The following is a 21,737-nucleotide window of genomic DNA, read 5'->3' as shown; positions in this document are numbered from 1 at the left end:
CCGTACTCACCTGATTTGGCCCCCAGTGACTTCCACCTTTTTCCAAACCTAAAAAAATTCTTGGCTGGAAAGAGATTCCACTCAAATGACGAAGTCATCTCTGAAGTGAACGAGTATTTTGCACACCTTGACAAATCGACCTATTGTGATGGCATAAAAAAGCTAGAACATCGCTGGAATAAGTGCATTGCTAACAGAGGAGATTACATTGAAAAATAAAAAAAGTTTTAACATTATTTTGTTTGTTTTTCTATGTGAGGCCGCGAACTTTCCGAACAGCCCTCGTAGTTATTACTATAAATACATTTTTATAAAAATTAAAGTACTTAATAAAATTTAACTGTTTCATATTAACTTTGCTTTCAGAGATAATGAAAAAGAATTACGTGATTTACATAATACCATAAATGAATTTCACTCAAACTTTCAAGCAAAAGATAACCAAATAAATGATTTAAAAAAGCAGATTGAAAGTATAGAAAAAGAAAACTCATACATGAAAACTAAATTGCAACAAGAAGAAGAAAAGACAAAAGAAATAAAACTTCAGTTTGACAATGTAGAAATTTGTTTACAACAAAAAGAATCAGAATTACAAGCTGCAAAATCTAATTGTGAAGAAAAATTAGCTCAATTACAACAAATTCAAAATAAATTTGATACATTAACACAGCAATATAATTCCTGTGTAAATGAATTTCAGGTACAGTATTTACAATAATGTTTTTACTGTTTAATTATTTCATTTTTTAAATAAATTGGAGCAAAATATTACAAAATTTTTACAAATTTTTATCAAAATTAAATTGTTTTTGTAATACAGTTTCTTTTTATTTGAATTATTAAGATACATTATACTAAAAGAAAACATAAATATTAATTTTGAATATTTTATTCTTTTTACCATAAATCAAAAATAATTTTTTATTAATAAAATTAAAAACTAATTGTTTTTATTAAAATATATTATCAAATTATCAAGCAGTAAACTATGAATTTTTGTCAGAATTAAAACAATTATGAGTACTAGTACCATAATGTTAAGATATACACTCATCTCTCTTTTTTATCACCCATTTTGTACTTGCAAAAAATTGGTAGTAAAATCAAAGTGTGACAAAACTGGAAATTATGCATTTTATAGTGAAAATGAGCTAAATGAAAACAAACAAAAACAGTTCTATTAACATGAAATAACATGCTACCTAATATATGCTAAATGCAAAAAATAGATTATAATATTACTGATCTGGAATGTAAAGTTGGATGAGATGTGGCACAGTTTTATAAAATTGCTGTATGTTAAAAACTAATTGTGAAGAGATTCCACTGCAGCATCTCACTTGACTTTACCTCAGCTCTTAGCACAGTAACTAAGTTTTTCTAACTATACACATGATTCATAAAATTGAAAGTGAAACTTGCTGCTGCAAGAAAGAAAGGAAAAATTTCAAAAAGATGGACAAAATACAGAGAAGTGATAAAAATGAAAAAAAAAAAAAAAAAAACAATTTCTAAGGACTAGTGACAAAACAGGAAATGTGAAAATGTGACACTTTTCAAGATGGCAAAAAGGAAGAATGAGTGTATATTGAAATAAAATTGAAATCTTTGTTTTTGTTTTAAAGTATATAAGTTACGTATATTTATTTATTAATAAAGGCATTAAACCGAAAGTATAATACTGCATTATTTCAAATTTAACATGATCTCAACTTNGAAGAATGAGTGTATATTGAAATAAAATTGAAATCTTTGTTTTTGTTTTAAAGTATATAAGTTACGTATATTTATTTATTAATAAAGGCATTAAACCGAAAGTATAATACTGCATTATTTCAAATTTAACATGATCTCAACTTTATAAGTTTTGAAATATGTAAAAAGAAAATGCATCTTAAATTCAAAACAATATGATATATTTTATACTTCAGAACAGAAGTGAGGAACTTGTACAATTATGACTTCTTGTGCAACATGATGAAACAAAAATGATATACAGTGGGTGATCGGTTAACGAACATAATCTGTTCTAAGACTTTGTTATCCAAATTGTTTGTTAACTGATTATCAATTTACCTTAGGTTTTTATGGAAATTTGATTAATTTGTTCTGGAGACTCCAAACAATAAAAAAATATATACTTTTTTTACTATGTTTATTTATATGTAATAGTAAAAATACATGTATCTGCAATCTTGCACTTTTATTAGTCATGCTTTTTTCCATTTGTGGGGGTTAAAGAATCTGTCCAATGTTGATTGCTTTTCTCTTTTCTTCAGGATTTTTTGGAAGTAATTAATAGTATTGTAATTGTAAAGATCCCCAACCCCATTAACCTTATTCTGGTTTGGATGCCACTTGGATGATTGGTGTTCTGACATCCTCCCACTTCTTCAAAAGATCTTTAGTAGCAGACATCGACATTGGTCCTCTTTTGTCTTCCTCTTTTTCAAAAGAAAATACATCTCGCTGAGTTTCTTGATATTCTTCATTTGAGAGTTCTTGGAGTTCTGTCATCAGATCAGTTTCAGGTTCCATTATGAGCTCTGAAATGCTCTTTATTTCTCAGATTTGATTTTCATTACTCCATTAGCAACTTGAGACTTCTTGATATATCTTTCATAGCTAAGATTGTGCCTACTGTAGACCTGTTTAAGCCATACTGCCTAGCAACATCAGACATCTTGTGCCTACATTCTACTTTGGCTATTATCTCTTACTTGGTTTCTAAGGTGAGCACAGTTCTTGACACTCCTCTTTTTAGGCTCCATAATATTATCAGTTTCGTTTTTAAATAAAAAGTTCAGAAAAGCACTTACAAAAATTCAGAGAACAGAAGTCAACTAGCCCACAAAAAATTATTTAAATGCAAGGCTGACATGAAATTCAAAATTTCGTATTAAAATGTTAACGAATATCTGACGAGACAGTTAAACTTTCACCTTTTGTAAATAAACCCTTATGCAAAACTTAACAAGTATCCATCTGACAGTCTCACAAAGACTATAAAAAATTATTTGTCAGAAAGGTAAACAATAAGCTGGAATTACAAGAGAGAGTTTCAAAATTCGGAGGAATATTGTACTATCTGATCAGTATTGGGTTGAGCGTCAATGTTGCCGTCTCCCATGCTTCGAAAGGTTTTCAATTGTTACCTGAAGACAAGGAAAAATTAATTGGTATTCATTATTTTCCATCACTTTTTTTTATGTTTGTTCAGTAAAGTGTTCATTGTCTGATCATAAAAATCTTTTGCGAAAGTATTTGTTATCCGATTTGTTCACTATCCGAACTGTTCGTTAACCAATCACCCACTGTATTATAAAATAAATTTTTAGGCATCTGTTTACCTTTATTTAACTTGGATAAATTAACTAAAAACTAGTGTATGAACAAGCAAGTGTGTTTTTTTTTCATATTTTTTATTTCATTTCAAGCAGTAAACTATGAATTTTTGTCAGAATTAAAACAATTATGAGTACTAGTACCATAATGTTAAGATATACACTCATTTCTCTTTTTTATCACCCATTTTGTACTTGCAAAGAATGGGTAGTAAAATCAAAGTGTGACAAAACTGGAAATTATACATTTTATAGTGTAAATGAGCTAAATGAAAACAAACAAAAAAAGTTCTATTAACATGAAATAACATGCTACCTAATATATGCTAAATGCAAAAAATGGATTATAATATTATATTATAATCTGATTATAATCAACTTAATCTGATTACATTCCAGTTGATTATAATCTGATTATAATCAACTGGAATGTAATCAGATTAAGTTGAACTGAAATGTAAAGTTGGATGAGATGTGGCACAGTTTTATAAAATTGCTGTTTGTTAAAAACTAATTGTGAAGAGATTCCACTGCAGCATCTCACTTGACTTTACCTCAGCTCTTAGCAAAGTAACTATGTGAGGAATGAAAGTTTTTCTAACTATACATGTAGTTCATAAAATTAAAAAAATTGAAAGTGAAACTTACTGCTGCAAGAAAGAAAGGAAAAATTTCAAAAAGATGGACAAAATACAGAGAAGTGATAAAAATGAAAAAAACAATCTCTAAGGACTAGTGACAAAACAGGAAATGTGAGAATGTAACACTTTTCAAGATGACAAAAAGGAAGAATGAGTGTATATTGAAATAAAATTGAAATCTTTGTTTTTGTTTTAAAGTATATAAGTTAAGTATATTTATTTATTAATAAAGATATTAAACCAAAAGTATAATACTGCATTATTTCAAATTTAACATGATCTCAACATTATAAGTTTTGAAATATGTAAAAAGAAAATGCATCTTAAATTCAAAACGATATGATATATTTTATACTTCAGAGCAGAAGTGAGGAACTTGTACAATTATGACTTCTTGTGCAACATGATGAAACAAAAATGAAATACAGTGGGTGATCGGTTAACGAACATAATCTGTTCCAAGACTTTGTTATCCAAATTGTTTAACCGATTATCGATTTACGTTAGGTTTTTATGGAAATTTGATTAATTCGTTCTGGAGACTCCAAACAATAAAAAATATATACTTTTTTTACTATTCTTATTTATATGTAATAGTAAAAATACATATGTATGCAGTCTTGCACTTTTATTAGTCATCTTTTACCATTTGTTGGGGTTAAAGAATCTGTCCAATGTTGATTGCTTTTCTCTTTTCCTCATTTTTTGGAAGTAATTAATAGTATTGTAATTGTAGAGATCCCCAACCCTATTAACCATATTCTGGTTTGGATGCCACTTGGATGATCATTGTTCTGACATCCTCCCACTTCTTCAAAAGATCTTTAGTAGCAGATGTTAACATTGGTCCTCTTTTGTCTTCCTCTTTTTCAAAAGAAAACACATCTCGCTGAGTTTCTTGGTATTCTTCATTTGAGAGTTCTTGGAGTTCTTCTGTTGTCAGATCAGTTTCAGGTTCCATTATGAGCTCTGAAATGCTCTTTATTTCTCAGATGTGATTTTCATTACTGCATTAGCAACTTGAGACTTCTTGATATATCTTTCATAGCTAAGATTGTGCCTACTGTAGACCTGTTCAAGCCATACTGCCTAGGCAACATCAGACATCTTGTGCCCACTTTCTACCTTGGCTATTATATCTTACTTGGTTTTTACGGTGAGCACAGTTCTTGACACTTCTCTTTTTAGGCTCCATAATATTATCAGTTTCATTTTTAAATAAAAAGTGCAGAAAAGCACTTACAAAAATTTAGAGAACAGAAATCAACTAGCCCACAAAAAATTATTTAAATGCAAGGCCCGGATGAAATTCAAAATTTGGTATTAATTAATTAAGTTAAGGGGTTAATTAATTTAAAATGTTAACAAATACCTGATGGGACAGTTCTTTCACCTTTTGTAAATAAACCCTGATGCAAAACTTAACAAGTACCCATCTGACAGTCTTGCAAAGACTATAAAAAATTATTTGTCAGAAAGGTAAACAAAAAACTGGAATTACAAGAGAGAGTTTCAAAATTTGGAGGAATATTGTACTATCTGATCGGTAACGGGTTGAGCGTCAATGTTGCCGTCTCCTGTGCTTCGAAAGGTTTTCAATTGTTACCTGAAGACAAGGGAAAATTAATTGGTATTCATTATTTTCCATCACTTCTTTTTATGCTTGTTCAGTAAAGTGTTCGTTGTCTGATCATAAAAATCTTTCGCGAAAGTATTTGTTATCCGATTTGTTCACTATCTGAACTGTACGTTAACCGATTTCCCACTGTATTATAAAATAAATTTTTAGGCATCTGTTTATCTTTATTTAATTTGAATAAATTAACTAAAAACTAGTGTATGAGCAAGCAGTGTGTTTTTTTTTCATATTTTTGATTTCATTACTTATATTAATATGATAAATATAACATAATAAGTAATAAAAGTATAATATAATAATAAGATAGTATAAGAATATAAGTGTATGCTGGAGCATACACTTATATTCTAATGTTAATGCTATATATACAGCATTGCTTGATTAAATTGCTTGATTTCTAGTAGAGAAGGAAAAATTTATTATAATTTAATAATACAGTCTCAGTGCCAGAGGAGAAAAAGTCAAAAATGGGAAAAAAATTTGATACCAATGAAAGATTTTTTTCTCTTGTCTGTGAAATTTTACTGTATTTTTATTAATGTGTGTATATATTTTTTTTAATTTAATTTTATTCAAGATTATAAGTTTGTGTGTAAATGTTTTTCATTTAATAGAAAATAATTTATCTATTTCAGACCAAATGTAATGAATTAGAGCAAAAAAGTCAAAATTTAGAGCAAAGTTTAATGGATAAAGATAAAATATTGACAGAAGAAATGGATAAGTTTCTAGACCTAAATACTCAATATAATCTTTTGCAAAATAGATCTACAACTGTAGAGAATGACTTAAAAAATAAAGAAATTTATATACAAGACATTGAGAAAAATTATGAAAATGTAAAAATTGAAGTCAAAGATAAAACAACTAACTTGTTGTTGATCTCTGAAGAATTAGACAAATTAAAGGAATGTTATGAACAACAATCCAAAAAGTATAATAAATGTAATGATGAACTTAATGAAATGAAAATAGAAATCGATGTGAAAGCAAAAAAAATCTTGTGGTTAGAAAACTCCTTGCAAGAAAAATCTGTAAGTGTTGATCAGTTAGAAAATCAAATTAACAAAACAGAAGTATTATTAGATAATGAGAAAAAGTTAGTGAGTGATTTGCAACACAAATTAGAAGAAAAATCTGAAAATTTGAAAAATGCAGAAGCAATAATTATTCAGATTAAAAGAGAAAAAAGTAATGAAATATTAAATGTTAAAGAAGAGTTAGAAAAGTTAGTTGCAGATTTTGCTGTAAGTACAGAAAAATCAAAGTCATTAGAAGAAGAATTAAAGAACAAGATTATAAGTTTAACTGCAAGTGAAACAAATATAAAAGCATTAGAAGAAAATTTAAATGAAGAACAAGCAGTCAAAAAAGAACTGGAAGAAAGAATCAAAGAGAGAAATGAAATATTAAACAAGTATGAAATTAATATAAAAAATGCACTGCAGGATATTTCAGTAAAAGAAGAGAAAATTAATAAAATTCAAGAAGCATTATCAAAGAAGGATGATCACATTAATGAATTAAAAGCTTCAATTGACTGTATTACAGCTAATCTTGTTGAGAAAGAAAATAAAGTGAAAGAATTGAGTTCTAATCTAAAAGATCTTTCTGAACAAATGCCAGTTTTGGAAGAAAAATTAAATTTATTAGAAGAAGAGAATGCATTAAAGGAAGATCAGATTAAAACACTTAAAGAAAGCTTGAAAGAAAAAGAAGAGTTACTATTAGAATATAAGAATAATAGTAAAGAATTGATATCAATAAAAGAAGAACTAAATGCATCAGTTGAAAAATTAAATTTGACTGAAAGTGAGTTAAAAATGTATCAAAATAATATCTCTGTACTTGAAACAAATTTAAAAGAATTAAATATGACAATTGAAACTAAAGAGAGTGAAATAGAATCTTTACAAACTCTAATTGGTGAAAAGAAAGAAATTATTAATGAAATGGAAATTGAATTAGAGAAACATAAGTCAAGTAATGAAGCTATTAAACAGCTAGAATCAGTTATAAGTGAGAAAGAATCACAACTTGAGATGTATAAACTGAGAGAAAATGAAATCATTGAGCAGGAGCAACTAAGTAAGAAACTTTATGAACTAGAAATGGCTTCAAAATTTAAAGATGATCAGATTTTAGAGTCTGAAAGAAAGTATCAACAATGTCTTGCAGAACTGGAAACTCATAAAGAAAACTATGATAAACTTTCACAAGAAAATTTCATGTTAGAAGAAAATATTGCCAAAAATCAAACTAAATTAGAACAACTGTATACACAACTCAATGAGAAAGATTGTTTAATAGCTACAAACAATGAAAAGATATGTGAAGTAAACCAAAAACTGGATATCATCAAGCAAGAATTACTCAAAAACCTGGAAGAGAGAAGAGTGTTTGAAGAAACAATTGCATCAAAGGAACAAGAAATTGCTTTCTTAAAGTTGAATGAAGTTAACATTAAACAGCAACTAGAATTGAAAAGTAATGATTTTGCAAAACAGAGTAAAGAAATAGAGAATTTTAACCAAGAAATATCTCGTGCCAGTAAAATAAAGCCAATATTAATAAAAGTAATAAAAACTTTAGCTGAAAAGATTGAAGAGTCAACATTAATTTATCATCGAGTCGAGTCAAACAACAGAAGGAGTCTTAAATTTGATTCAAATTCAGTAAATAAAGAAATTTTGGATTTACATAAAGAATCAAAAGGAAATAAAATGAATGAAGATATATGTAAAGAAATTTTTACTCTTATTGATAAAATTCAATTAAAAGAAGAAAAAATTGAGCAACTAGAAGAAGCTCTCTCAGGAGCAACATGGTTGCTTACTATAAATGAATGTCAGTTAGCTGAAAAAATAGATGATATAAATAAATTGAAAATATCTATTCTTCAATCTAATGAAAAATATAGAGTTATAAATGATTTATTAAAAAAAGAAAAGGAAATGGTAGAAAGTCTAAAGTGTAAGGTAGAAAATCAAGAACGTACTCAAATTATACATAAAGATGAGAAAAGTTTAAACATGTTTCATGATGACATTTTAAAGAAAGAATCAAGAATTAAAGATCTAGAGGAACAAATACTTTCCTTGAAACATTCCATTGAAATCAAAGATGAAAGATTAAAATCATTCAAAGATGATGTGTTAAGGTTAGAAAATGAGTTAGAAAATCAAAAAAATAACAATTGTATGGTTGATATACTGAATTCTTGTACAAATGACACAAATGAAAAATGCTTAAATGATTTAAGCATGCAATTAAATCTCACAAAAGAAAAATTACAGGAACAAAATATTAAACTGATTAACTTAGAAAGGGAACTTTCAAATGCTAATTGGTTACTTACAATTAAAGAATGTCACTTGGTGGAATATAAAGATAAAATATTGACATTAGAAAATAATTTTGATAAACTTAATATTGATTATGAACAATTACTTAAACAGATTCATGAATCTAAACGTATTACAAAGGACAATTTTGTTAATCAGGAATATCTCCAGAAATCTGTACAAACAAATCAAAATACTGAAATTTGTAATTTTGAAAGTTTGAAAGATAATCTAGAGATAGAAAAGACAAATTTAGAAAACATTAAGAAAGTAATTGAGGAAAAAACTGGTGTTTTAAATGTTCTGGAAGAAAACATTTGTATGAAAAATACTCAACTGTGTGAAATTCAGCAATGTTTGAATGAGAAGTCTGCTGAACTTGAAAAATTAACAAACGAGAAGGAGAATATTGTAAGAATTCTTGAAGAAGAAAAATTGTTGATACATTCTAACCATCAAGAAATTCAATCTCTAGAAGAAAAATCTTTGCATCTAGAAAAAGTTATTGAAGAAAAAAATAATAATATAAATAATCTTGAAGACGAAGTTTCAAAGAAAAATTTAAGTCTTCAAAGAGTTTGTCAATCCATTGAAGAAAAGTCTTTAGAGTTAGAGAAATTAATTGAGAGAAAAAATGCAATTGAAACTGTTCTTGAAGAAGTTACATTGAAAAATATAGAATTTCAAAAAATTCATCAATCTATGGAAAAAAAATCCATAGAATTACAAGAATTAATTCAGGAAAAAGAAAATTCAGTAATTATTCTTGAAGAAAAGCTTTCATCAAATAATTTTAATATTCAAGAGCTTCAGTCTTTTGAGAAGAAATTTGTTGAATTAGAAAAGCTTATTGAAGAAAAAAATAAAACTGTAAGTTCGCTTGATGAAAATATTTCATTAAAATGTATGAATCTTCAAGATATTCAGCATTCATTAGAAAGGAAGTCTGCAGAATTAGAGGAAATAAATAAAGAAAGAAATAATGCCGTAGCCATTCTCGATGAAAAAATTTCACTACAAAATTTAAATCTTCAGAAAATTAAGTGTTTAGAGAAAAAGTCTGAAGATATAGAGAAATTAATTGAAGATAAAAATAGTATTTTAACTACTCTTGAAGGAGATATTTCATCTAAAACATTCAACCTTCAAGAGATTCAACAACTGATAGAAGAAAGGACCAATGAATTACAAAAACTGTGTAATGAAATAGGAAATATGATAAAGTTGCAAGAAAAAATAAGTGAAAAGAATAATGAAATTGACAATCTGTCACAAATTATTGCTCGGAACAAAGAGGAAATTAAGGAATTAAATGTGACGATTGATGAAATGAAACAATTTCAAAATCAAGAGAAACATAAGTTATCAAATCAAATTAATGAACTCATTTTAAATAAAAATGCTTTACATGAAGAGAATTTTAGATTAATTCAAGAATGTGAGAAACTGAATGAAACAATTTCATGTAACAGCAATAATATATCTAATCTTGGACTTAAAATTAATGAACTATTAGAAAAAGATCAGTTACATAAGGTTAAATATTTAGAAAAATGTCAAAGTTTAGAAAATCTGAAGAGAAAATGTGACTTATTTGCTCAATTGTTTGAAGAAGTTATTCATATACAAAGAAAAATACTTCAATGTGACGAGGCAGAATTATCAACATCTTCCAGTAGTTCATACTTTGAGTGGGAAGATACTGATTCGGAATTTAGAAATATGGAAATGATGATTAATGATTTGAAAGATAGAATTAATAATATAAAGACATCATTCTTTGATCTTTCAGAGAAATTTGAGATAAAAGCCAACTGCGATAATGAACTTATAAAGCTTCAACAGGAAACTATATTAACTCTTGAGAATAAATTTAAAGTTTTATCTCATGAACGAGATGAAATTAAGAACAAATTGGATGATTTTGAAGAAAAGGAAAGAAAACTTTTAGTAGCGATTTGTGAGAAAGACAAAGCCAAAAATGAAGTTGATAAATTGAAAGCTGTTGAAAGTAGATTTATTATGCTATCTGATAAACATAACAGAATTATTAATTTACTTGCCGACTTAAAAGAAGAGACTAAAAAATTCCTTAAAGATCTGCATGAAAGTACTAAAGAAAGCATATATTTAGAAAGTATTGATAAAGTGAACAATTCAGATGATCTGTGTGAGTTTATTAATGAAATTAAAGTTACAGTACATAGAATTATACAATCTATACTATCATTAACTGGTGATAAAAGTACTTTGGAGTCTAAAGTGGATAAACAAAGCTTGGCAATAAAACAATTGAATGAAACTATAGAAGAAATTGAAGAAAATCTTCAAAAACTTTTTGAAGAAAAAAGTTTATTGTTAGAGAAATTTAACAGTCTTGACAAAGAACATAATGATCTATCAGCACACTATAATGAATTAAAAGAAAAACTAGATGTACAGAATAGTCAAGTTGTACTGTTAAAAAGTGTTCAGAACGAATACAATAATCTTAAAATCAAGTTAAATGATTATGAAGAACAACTTCATACATTGCAAAAAGAGCAAGACAATTATTTAAATTCAGAAGAAAGGGTCTTAGATTTGGAGACAAAACTGGTAGAAATGGAAGAAAAGTATGAAGAAATGGAGAAAAATTTGAAGTTAATTACAGAGAAGTACAGAAGTGAGTGTAAAAATAAAGAAGAGTCAGAAGTTGCAATTAATCAATTTTTACTAGATAAAGAGAGCTTAAATAAAGAAATTGTCATGTTGAAAAAAGAAATTTCCATTTTAAAGACTGAAAATAGCAATCTTCGTTTGGAAATAGTTGATAAAGCAAGAGATTTAGAAGATAAAAATGTTAAAATTCAAGAGAAGGAAAGTACGTTAAGCAAATTAAAACTGGAAATTGAAGAGAAAGAATATGATCTTCTACAACAATTATCAGATTGTAATTTAAAGATAGAAAATCAGAATAATGAATTGAAACGATTAGAATCCAAATTACAAAATAGTGAATGTGAGCAGAAATTACTCTTAAAAGAACGTCAAGAGAATGAATCTGAAGTAGAGAAACTGTGGAAGAAATTAAAATGCGTCGAGGATACATTAACAACCAAAAATAACGAATTAAAAGATTGCCAGAAGTCTTTAGAAACGTTAAAAATCGAATATGAATTGAATAAACAGACATGGAAAGATAATAATCTTCATTTGGAAAATCAGTTAACTTCATCAAAAGTTTCATCATCAAAATTAAGTAATGAATTACAGTCCGTTAAAAAGCAACTTTCCAAAACTCAGTCTCAGTTAGAGGAGAAAAATGAAGAATTGAAGTCTAATCAATCAAAATTACATCATTATAACATTCAGTTAGTAAATACAGAAAAATTATTATCTGAAGCTAACAAAACAATTAAAGAATATAAAGAAAAATTAGATTTTGGTAATTTAAAACTTGCACACTCTGAGACAATCAAAAGTGCAGAAAACTTATTTGAACAACTCCGTAAGCAGTTAAAGAATAAGTCAGAAGAGTATGAACGCGAAAGGGATAAGATTCAAGAATATGTTCGTAAAAATAATGATTTAAAGAAAAAATTAGAAAGTTTAGATCAAGAACATGGTAAAATAATTCAGGAAAATGCAAGGCTGCAGAAATTGTCTAATGAAAAGGAATTATTAAATGAAAACCTTAGTACAAGTATTAAAGAATTGAATAAAAAACTGTTAGAATGTGAACAAAAATACAGCAAAGAGAAGAAAGAATGGGATGATGATAATAAAAGGATGGTAAGTTTAATAGAAATTTAATTTATTTTGTAGAAATTTGTAATTTAATGGTAGTGTCTTTGATATTATAGATAATGTTTATAAGCATTTTGATTTCAAAATTTAAATATTTCTTTGTAACTTTTCAATCAGATATTTCTTTTTTTGCTGTAATAAAAGCAGAAAAGAAATATTTGATTGGAAAGTGTAAAATTTTGTAGTTAATGATGGTGCACTAATATGAGGTATATTATTGCATTTTTGCATGATAATCACTAATTCTTGATTTAATAGTAATGTTCATAGGTATATGTTCAGGAGGTTTCACATATAAAATCAAGCAGTCTGAATGATGTCTAATACCATTGATCCCTATACAATTTGAACATGTGTCTTGTTCATAGGTGTTATGTGGAACATCTTTCCCAACACCCTATATTATTTACAGTGTATTAGAAAAGATCATATATATCAATTTTGCAATTAGTAACTAAATATTAGCAGAGATTTTGTCTGTAATCTTGGCATTAACTCATCAATTACTATATTGACTTTATAAAATTCTAACACATCAATTTATTCACTCCATTAGAAAGAACATTATTTTTATTGCTTCAAAACATGGCATTAGTTTTCAAACTACATTTGCTGTTTAACTGCTGCTTTCTTATCCAATACATCTTTTAATTAAAATAGAATACTTAAATAAATTTTTCAGATTATATAGGTATATAATAGTATATTTCAGTCAAATATGTTTTTTCTGTGATATTAATGATTCAACATAAGATGTTTTAATTCAAAGTAGGAAAGTTCTTATGAGTGCAATGAAATTTCAATTTACCAAACATCTAATAATGATAGACCCAATTATCTGGAATAAAAAAAAAACTGATAATTGCTAGTTAACAGACTTGATTTGTATAAAAAATTTGCTTAATTTAAAAGATTATCAGACAAGATTTTAGTCTACAATCTACTAAAAATTGACTGTAAAGTTTCAGTAGGATTTATCTCTGGACTATTTCCAGGTTGAGGTAATGTTTTGATATTATTTATACTCAAAAATTTGAAGACTTCTTGCCTTATTGCAAATGGCATCATCATTATTTCATGAAAATACACTTTTGATTAGGAAATCAGTAGTGAATTTGTGAGAGTAGGGATTCTATATATTTATATATATTTGTATATAATAAAAAATAAATATGTAACAATATTTCGTTTGTTCAGTGGGAGTAGAGATTAAACCAAATGATCAAAAAATCTTATATAGTCTTAGAAAGTATGCAGTGTAACAATAAAAAGTTGGTAGTACAAGGTTTAAAAAAAATTGGACAAAAGACAGGAAACAACATTGAAAATTTCAATATTCTAAACTCCATGGGCAAATAAGAAAAAACAGTCCTACTTGTTTGAATAAAAAAATTATTGAATGATTGTTTGCACATAAAAATTGTGATGTTTTGTAAAGGAAATGTCTCCAATTCTCAAATTGTTATAGGAATGCCATGTTGTATGGGGATATATGTATTCTATAAACCAGGAGTACTGAACCTATGGCACATAAATAGAAATCATTTGGCACATAATGAATCATACAATTTTGATTTATCATTGTCTTTTTCAATCACCTTTTGGTTTATCACCTGATCATCCTTTCTTCAATCAGCTTTTTTACAATTATCCCAATTAAAGCAGATTTGTATAATATTTTTTAAATATCATTATTTGAAGTCTAAAACTTTGGCATTCATAAACATGGCTTACTATAAGGCACATGGGTTCAAAAAAGGTTTGCCATCCCCGGTATATACTATACTAATTTTTTTATTTTTAGGCTGCAATTTGAAAAAATTGTAGACTTATAAATTCCACTGTCTTTCCTTAATCACGAAAATGGAATTATATAGCTGAAATCTGAGATCAGATATGGAAAACCTTAGGACAGGAGGTCCTGATTAACTATACAAACTTCAGATGCAAACTGGAAGTCATATTACATTAATTCAAAACTTCCCCCTGAAAGCAGTTAATAGATGATTGGAATGACTCTATTGTTAAAGGAAAAGTATGAATGATACACTGTACAGGGGCAAGACACTACTAATTTAAGGTTGAGAGCATATATTTTAAATGAAATAAATTAAAAATATGATTAAAAATTGCAGCCCAGCATTATGACGATGTCACAATAAATAATTGCTCATTTAATTTCACTTTCTTTAGATTATTTATGTCTTCCTTGAGGTGTTAAAAGATAAATTTAACACAACTGAACAAAATTTAATGAATATTTTTGTTAATCAATTTAACTTGTTTGGCTGTAACAGCCAATTTTTAAAAGTTGTCATATTCTTTGCATGTGATTTTATTTTAACAACTAGCTGCAAGGACCCGCTTCGCTGGGTTTTTAAAAAGTAACGATAGTGAAGATTAAGATAATTACATTATAGCCAATATTACCCGTTTTCACATAATGCAAAAATTAGGTCCCCTGTTTCCAGACTAATTAGAGACCTGGTCCCGATTCTATTTCTGAACGTCTCCTGTTCACGTCCGGTCAAAGGAACTATTTTCAATGTTTCTGGAACGTTTACAATTGTTCTATAATCGAACCAATATTTGAATTTTATGTTCAAATTTAATTCGAACAAAACATTCGAAATAGAAAGCCACTTTCAACCACTTTCAGCCTCATATCTCCCGCACCCTTATAGCTATCGAGACGCAACCACCCGTATGCACGAATGGAGACTTGGGGCTACTACCACATACAAACACCATTCATGTGCAATGTGTAGTTTTGGCAGAAAAGTGAAATATAGGGACATACACGTCCATTTTTATATATATATATATAGATGACAATAGCTTATTATTATCAAAAATACTTGTTATTAAATATTATTTTTATAATTTTATTATTTGAGGATATTCAAAACACAGTTCTGTTTGTAATTGATAAATTATTCATTTATATTTGATTTATAAATTGATAAATTTCTTTCATATCTATAATTATATGTTGCTAGCTGGCTGAGATGGCAAATGTGTCTGATATCCATCCCAAGTCAAAATTTACGAATTTTTTGTGGCAATTTGTTTGACTCAGATGTGTTGAACACCTCTTTGTCATTATCTAGCCATTTTATTGAGGTCCAAGTGTATCCATAATATATAAGATTAGGATAGTCCATGTGGTCTGTAATGTACTGGCACCTTGCATTGATTCAATTAATTAATTCATTATAATGAAAAATGACATTAAAATAATCTGAAATCTGAGTTATATGCATTTTTTTAAACACTAAGAAATACTTTGATAATAGAAAAGATAGGGGTTTAGAATTTTCTATTGTTTTGACTTTTATTTATTATGTTTTTAATTATTTTTAGCTTGAATTAGAAGAAAAAAATAAATCTCTTGAGACTGAACTTTTGTCTCTCCAGTCTTCTTTCCAGCAAATAGAAAAAGAGTTGCATGAATTTAAGAAAACTGATGATTCTAATCTAAATGAAATGATTCAAGTAAGGATATTTTTTCTTCCTCGATTTTTTGAAATAAAATAAAATAATTATAAATTTTTAATGTAAAATATGTTGATGTAGAACATGACAGCTCAATTAAAAGACACTTCTAAAGAATTGCAAGATAAAGAAACTGAATTATCTCAGGTTAGATTGAATTATTGTAAATCATTACAAGAAGTGGACATTTTGTATGAAAAGTATGACTGGTTAAAATTAAAATTAAATATGTGTGAAGAAGATTTAAAAGAAGAAAAGAAAAAAAATACTCAAAATATTGATCAAGAAGATAATTTGTTAGAACGGGATAATTACCTTAATGAAGAAGAGGAAAGTGATCTAGAAGAGGAATTGCAACTTTCTTCTAAAAGTTGTAAATCTAAGAGTAGAACTCCAGAATCAAAGAGTGATTTAAAAAGAAAAATCACACCCAAGAAGAATGTTACCCCAGCAAAATCACCCCAGCAAAAAGTCAGTAGTGAAAATGTGTCCCCTTCAATGAATTTGAAGACAGAGAAGTTAAAATGTTCATATTTTCCTCCAGTGAAACATTCTCAGCCTATAGCTGAAGAAAAGAAAATGAATACTTCTAGTAAGTATAATAAAGTAAAAAAATAATAATATATTATAAAGAATTATAATATCATGTAAAACAGAGTAATGCTTTCTTTATCCAGTTTAGTTTTAATTTAGTCAAGAACATTTGTAAAATTAAGTGACAGAAACAAACAAAATTGTACTTTCAGTTCTTACTTTCAAAAACCCAAATGTGTGCATACACTTACACATTTGCACACAAATATCATTTTTCCTTGTGTATATACACTACTTAAACAGATTGTGTTTATACATATTATGTTTATTATCATGTAAATAGGGATTATATTGAATATATTCAATATAATCCCTATTTACATGTTAATAAATATATAATAGGGATATTATATATTTATTATCATATAATAATATAATCCCTATTATTTGATTTCTGCATTTCTCTTCTACACTAGTTACATTATTTGCTGCTATTATGCCTATAGAAACACATCATTTAACTAGTGACATTGATATCACCACAAAAGACTTTGCCTATTGGCTGGATACTGACAGAAATGTTTTTAGTACATAAAAAGTAGAAAATTCTGTTCAATTTTAAGTTTTAAAAAAATGTTATGCTCATTCTTAGTTATACCATTTTATGCATGTTTGTTCCTGGCATTAAGAGAGAGTGTGTTTTTCTAGTTCGTTCCTGTGATTCTCTTGTTAAATCTCCAAAACTCGTTGCACATTCAATTATATCTTACATAATTTTAAGCTCAACAAAAACTAGTTTAAAAATTTAGTATTATTTGAAAACTATTGATTTACAATATAAAAGAAACAACTTAATAGTAATGTTTACAATATAATTTCTTATACCATTTATTATATTATAAACTAATATGTATTTCAATGTTATTAATCATTGTTTGCTTAGTAATGTTAACTATGATACTCATGTGATAGTGAACATGATTTTGTTAATAACACTTAAAATATATTAATTTTATAAATGAATATCTTTGTGATAATGTGAAACATTATCAGACATCATCATTCATTCCATTAATGTTTTTGTTTGAACACCAACTACAGTATACATCTTTAAATTAATACAACCGATAGAAATATGAAAATGCATCATACATAGTAAATTTAGACAAATAATCTGCAGATCTTTAAAAATTTTAAATATTATAGGTGCATTTTTTTAGATTTTTAATCTATATATATAAAATTGCTTGTCCTGACTGACTGACTCACTGACTGATTCATCATTGCCCAGAGCAAACTGCTGGACCTAGAGAGGTGAAATTTGGTACACAGTTAGGGTACGTCATGAAAACGCACACTAAGAAGGGATTTTTCAAAATTCCCAAGTGGGGGGAGAGGGAGAGCATTAAGTGTTAACTGTAAAAATGGTTTTTACTGTACCATTTTAAATGCAATTTTTTTCTTTTTATATGCGTTTTAGTAGGGAGTGTCATGGAAATTCACATTAAGAAAGGATTTTTCAAAATTTCCCCGCGGGGGGAGAGGTAGAGCATTAAGGCTTAACCAGAAAATGGCTTCTACTGTACTATTTTAGATATGATTTTTTGTTTTCAATTACGTTTAGTCTTCATTGAGTACTTAGGTGTATTAAATTGATAACATTTCAGACATTGTTATAAATATTTTTATCTATTTCGATTTTAATTAAGTTCGTTCGATCCGTTTTAAATTCAAATTTGTTATTGCATATTGGTTCGATTATAGAACGATTGTAAACATTCCAGAAAATTGATGAAATTGAAGATAGTTTGTTTGATTCTCGGCAATTCTCTTCAGCGGTAGGTGTTATATGACAATTACCATGATTATTGAAATATTGAATGTAAATGGGGTTTGCTTGCAAAACCTCCGCGGACGAAGTTGCGGGTAACAGCTAGTACTTCATATAGATGAGAAAGATTAAGATTGCTATTAATGAAATTGAAAGATATTTAGCATTAACTGATATTTAGCAGATATTAAATTATCTGCTAAATATCAGTTAGAATAATTTGCTATATATTGGGTCTAATGTTATATAGTTGTACATGTTAATTGAACTGTATTTTTTTTACAAGCCATGAGAATTTTAGGTAATAATAGAATTAGACAAATTAAAATTAATCACTAATCCCTAACAAGCAAAATCTTAGCTTCTCATTCAGCTATAAAAATATATAAGGAAAATATACTTTTTGTTATAATGCAAAATTTTCATTACTGATCAAAATTAACCAATATCACACCTGGTAACACCTTATTTGGAGAACCTTTTGAAGTTGATGTCAGTTGCATGTCATCTTTTGTTTTTCCTTTTCTTTTAATAGGACTGAGAGATGGTGCACTCGGTAAAGATGGAAGACCAGATTTAATATTTGATGTGGGAGATTGCTCATCAATAATATGAGAAAATATATTTAGTAATCTATGAAAAAAAATAATTCATTATTGTGAGTATTAATTTTACTTCATTATTGTTTAAAAGCAAATAATCTAAATATATAAAATTACTTGTCCTGACTGACTGAGTCACTAATCATCGCCCAAAGCAAACCGCTGAACCTAAAGAGGTGAAATTTGGTACACAGTTAGGGTACGTCATGGAAACGCACACTAAGAAGGGATTTTTCGAAATTCCCCTGCGGGGGAGAGGGAGAGCATTAAGGCTTAACTGGAAGAACAGCTTCTACTTACTATTTTAGATGCGATTTTTTGTTTTCAACAACATTTAATCTTCATTGAGTACTTAGGTGTATCAAATTGATAACATTTCAGACATTGTTATAAATCTATATATATAAAAATGAATGTGTGTGTGTGTGTGTGTGTGTTACCACACTGTTTATCTGATTGCCGTGAAACTTTGGACGTGAACACACAGTGCATGTATACGAGCACTGTGTGTTCTGTGTGTTCAATCGATTTCAAATTGTGAAGACCATTTCCCCCTCCAAAAAATATCTCTATATATGCATTTGTTATTTACAATATTTGTAATAATTTTTGTTTAATCACTTTATTTCAACTTTTTTTTTGCTAATTATGTATTCCCTCGAACTTTGTTAAAACCTTAACTGTATCCCAAACAACAACCGAAGTTGAAGGAGGAAATTTGCCTATTTTACCGATCTAGGGATCTTCCTTTTCCAAATTTTAATATCAACTCAAAGTAATTTAAAAAGACAAATTACAATAAAACGGTTTATTATCCAACTATCAGAAATTTCACAACATGCCAAGGAAGAGAGGANTTGTTATAATTTTAGTTACTTGTTTAACCCTTTATTTTTTACGATTATATTAAATTATTAAGAGTTTAAAAAGTAATGTAAAAAAACTTTAATTTGATAAAATAGAGTATAATGATGAAATATACTCTCACAATGGATCTTTTCTAATAGGCAACAGATAGAGTTTGAGATTTTGTCCTCTCTCTCTCTCAATGAACTTCGATAACAATTGTATATTAGTAAAACATAGCTCTCTTCTCTTTTCAACATCTCATGAGTTCAAGAGTAGGAATATTTTATGAAATAAATGTTTTAAAATACATCAGTATTTTTAATTAAAATGTAATGAGTTAATTGTATATTTTACTAATGTTATGTTTCATTTTATATTACAATGACACATTGAATTTCCAATTCATATTTCAGCAAAGTTTTTAGATAGATTTTATTTAAATATTTTGAAATCTAAATGTAAGTTAACTATATAGACTTACAGTTTGTGATTATTACAAAAATTATTAAATTTTTAAATTGATATATTATTTTTATATTGTTTCAGAGATAAATACTAGAACATCAAAGAGAACTCAAATACAACCTCCTGTGGAGAAACGTACATATAACAAAATAAAAGATAGCTGTTCAGATGATAAAGAAACTAAAGAAAATAAATGTAAATTATTATTATTACTATTATTATAAGTGTGAAAATAAATTTATGAATTTATAGTTTATAATACATTGTTCCTATATTAAATTTTTTGCTATTGCTGTGCTTGCAATTTCTAGAAAATTTTTCTTGCAATTTTTTAAAAAAATTGCAAGAAAAAATTGTACTAAAAAGCATTTTTTAGTGCACTTATACATAATCATGTTCAAAGTTAGCATTCATATACTGTACCTTGAATTCATTAACTCTTGATCAAACTTATAAAAATACCCAAGAAAGGCTTTGTTTATCATAAGTTCAGTTTTACCATTTTACAACTTATTTAATTTTTCAGTTTTGATATTTGATTCTTTTAAAAGTGATAAAGGAATAAAGTATTTAAGAATATCAATGAAAAGGGAAAAAAAAAACAAAATATATAAAATTTGCAAAATCTTCAATAAATGTAGAAAGATTGAGATTTAACACATTGATGACCAGATGACTAAAGCAGTAAAGATATTAGCCTGTTGCTACATGAGAACCTGATCTAGAACCTCTGGAATCTTTCTTTAATGGTATGTCTTGGATACATTGGAATCTGTCCCTCACCATCATGATTTGACTGAATGTATAATGGACATGGTAAAATGGCCTTTTTAGTACTGGCAGGGTAAAAAGAGATTTAAAAAGTCATGTAATGATTATAAGTATTTATATAAAGATTTTGTTAACAAATGCTTTCAAATAAAATATAAACAGATTTAAAAACTTGTCAAATTTTTCCTGTTACTTTTTAATATGTAAATTAATATAAAGATAAATTTTAAACTTTTAATTATATATTAGTATCTATGCTGGTGTCATTCCATTTATTTTGTCTCTGTAGATCTTTAAAATGATTATCATCAAAAAATTTTATTAAATTTAGGAACAAACACAGCTTTAACCAGTCTAACACTTAAAAATTATACAACTTAGCAATAAAACTTACAAGAAATCAAAATAAATATGGCAGGTACTTTTTGTT

The 21,737-nt window shown here is 27.3% G+C and overlaps 1 protein-coding gene across 2 annotated transcripts in view; it reads left to right on the top strand.

Annotated features, from left to right (window-relative positions):
• LOC111630482 (interaptin-like) overlaps positions 1 to 21,737 on the top strand; it is a 34,936-nt gene that overhangs the window by 9,147 nt on the left and 4,052 nt on the right. For both annotated transcript variants that reach the window (XM_023374585.1, XM_023374586.1), the window contains exons 6-10: positions 367 to 703; positions 6,263 to 12,745; positions 16,124 to 16,255; positions 16,337 to 16,847; positions 20,618 to 20,731. In XM_023374585.1, the coding sequence (XP_023230353.1) occupies positions 367 to 703; positions 6,263 to 12,745; positions 16,124 to 16,255; positions 16,337 to 16,847; positions 20,618 to 20,731 (7,577 nt within the window). The remainder of the gene's footprint in view (positions 1 to 366; positions 704 to 6,262; positions 12,746 to 16,123; positions 16,256 to 16,336; positions 16,848 to 20,617; positions 20,732 to 21,737) is intronic.

This window comes from Centruroides sculpturatus, unplaced genomic scaffold (genome assembly GCF_000671375.1).
Source record: "Centruroides sculpturatus isolate CEXI.00-Female unplaced genomic scaffold, Cexi_2.0 scaffold554, whole genome shotgun sequence".
Classification (NCBI taxonomy): domain Eukaryota; kingdom Metazoa; phylum Arthropoda; class Arachnida; order Scorpiones; family Buthidae; genus Centruroides; species Centruroides sculpturatus.
This window is presented reverse-complemented; position numbering and strand designations above follow the sequence as displayed.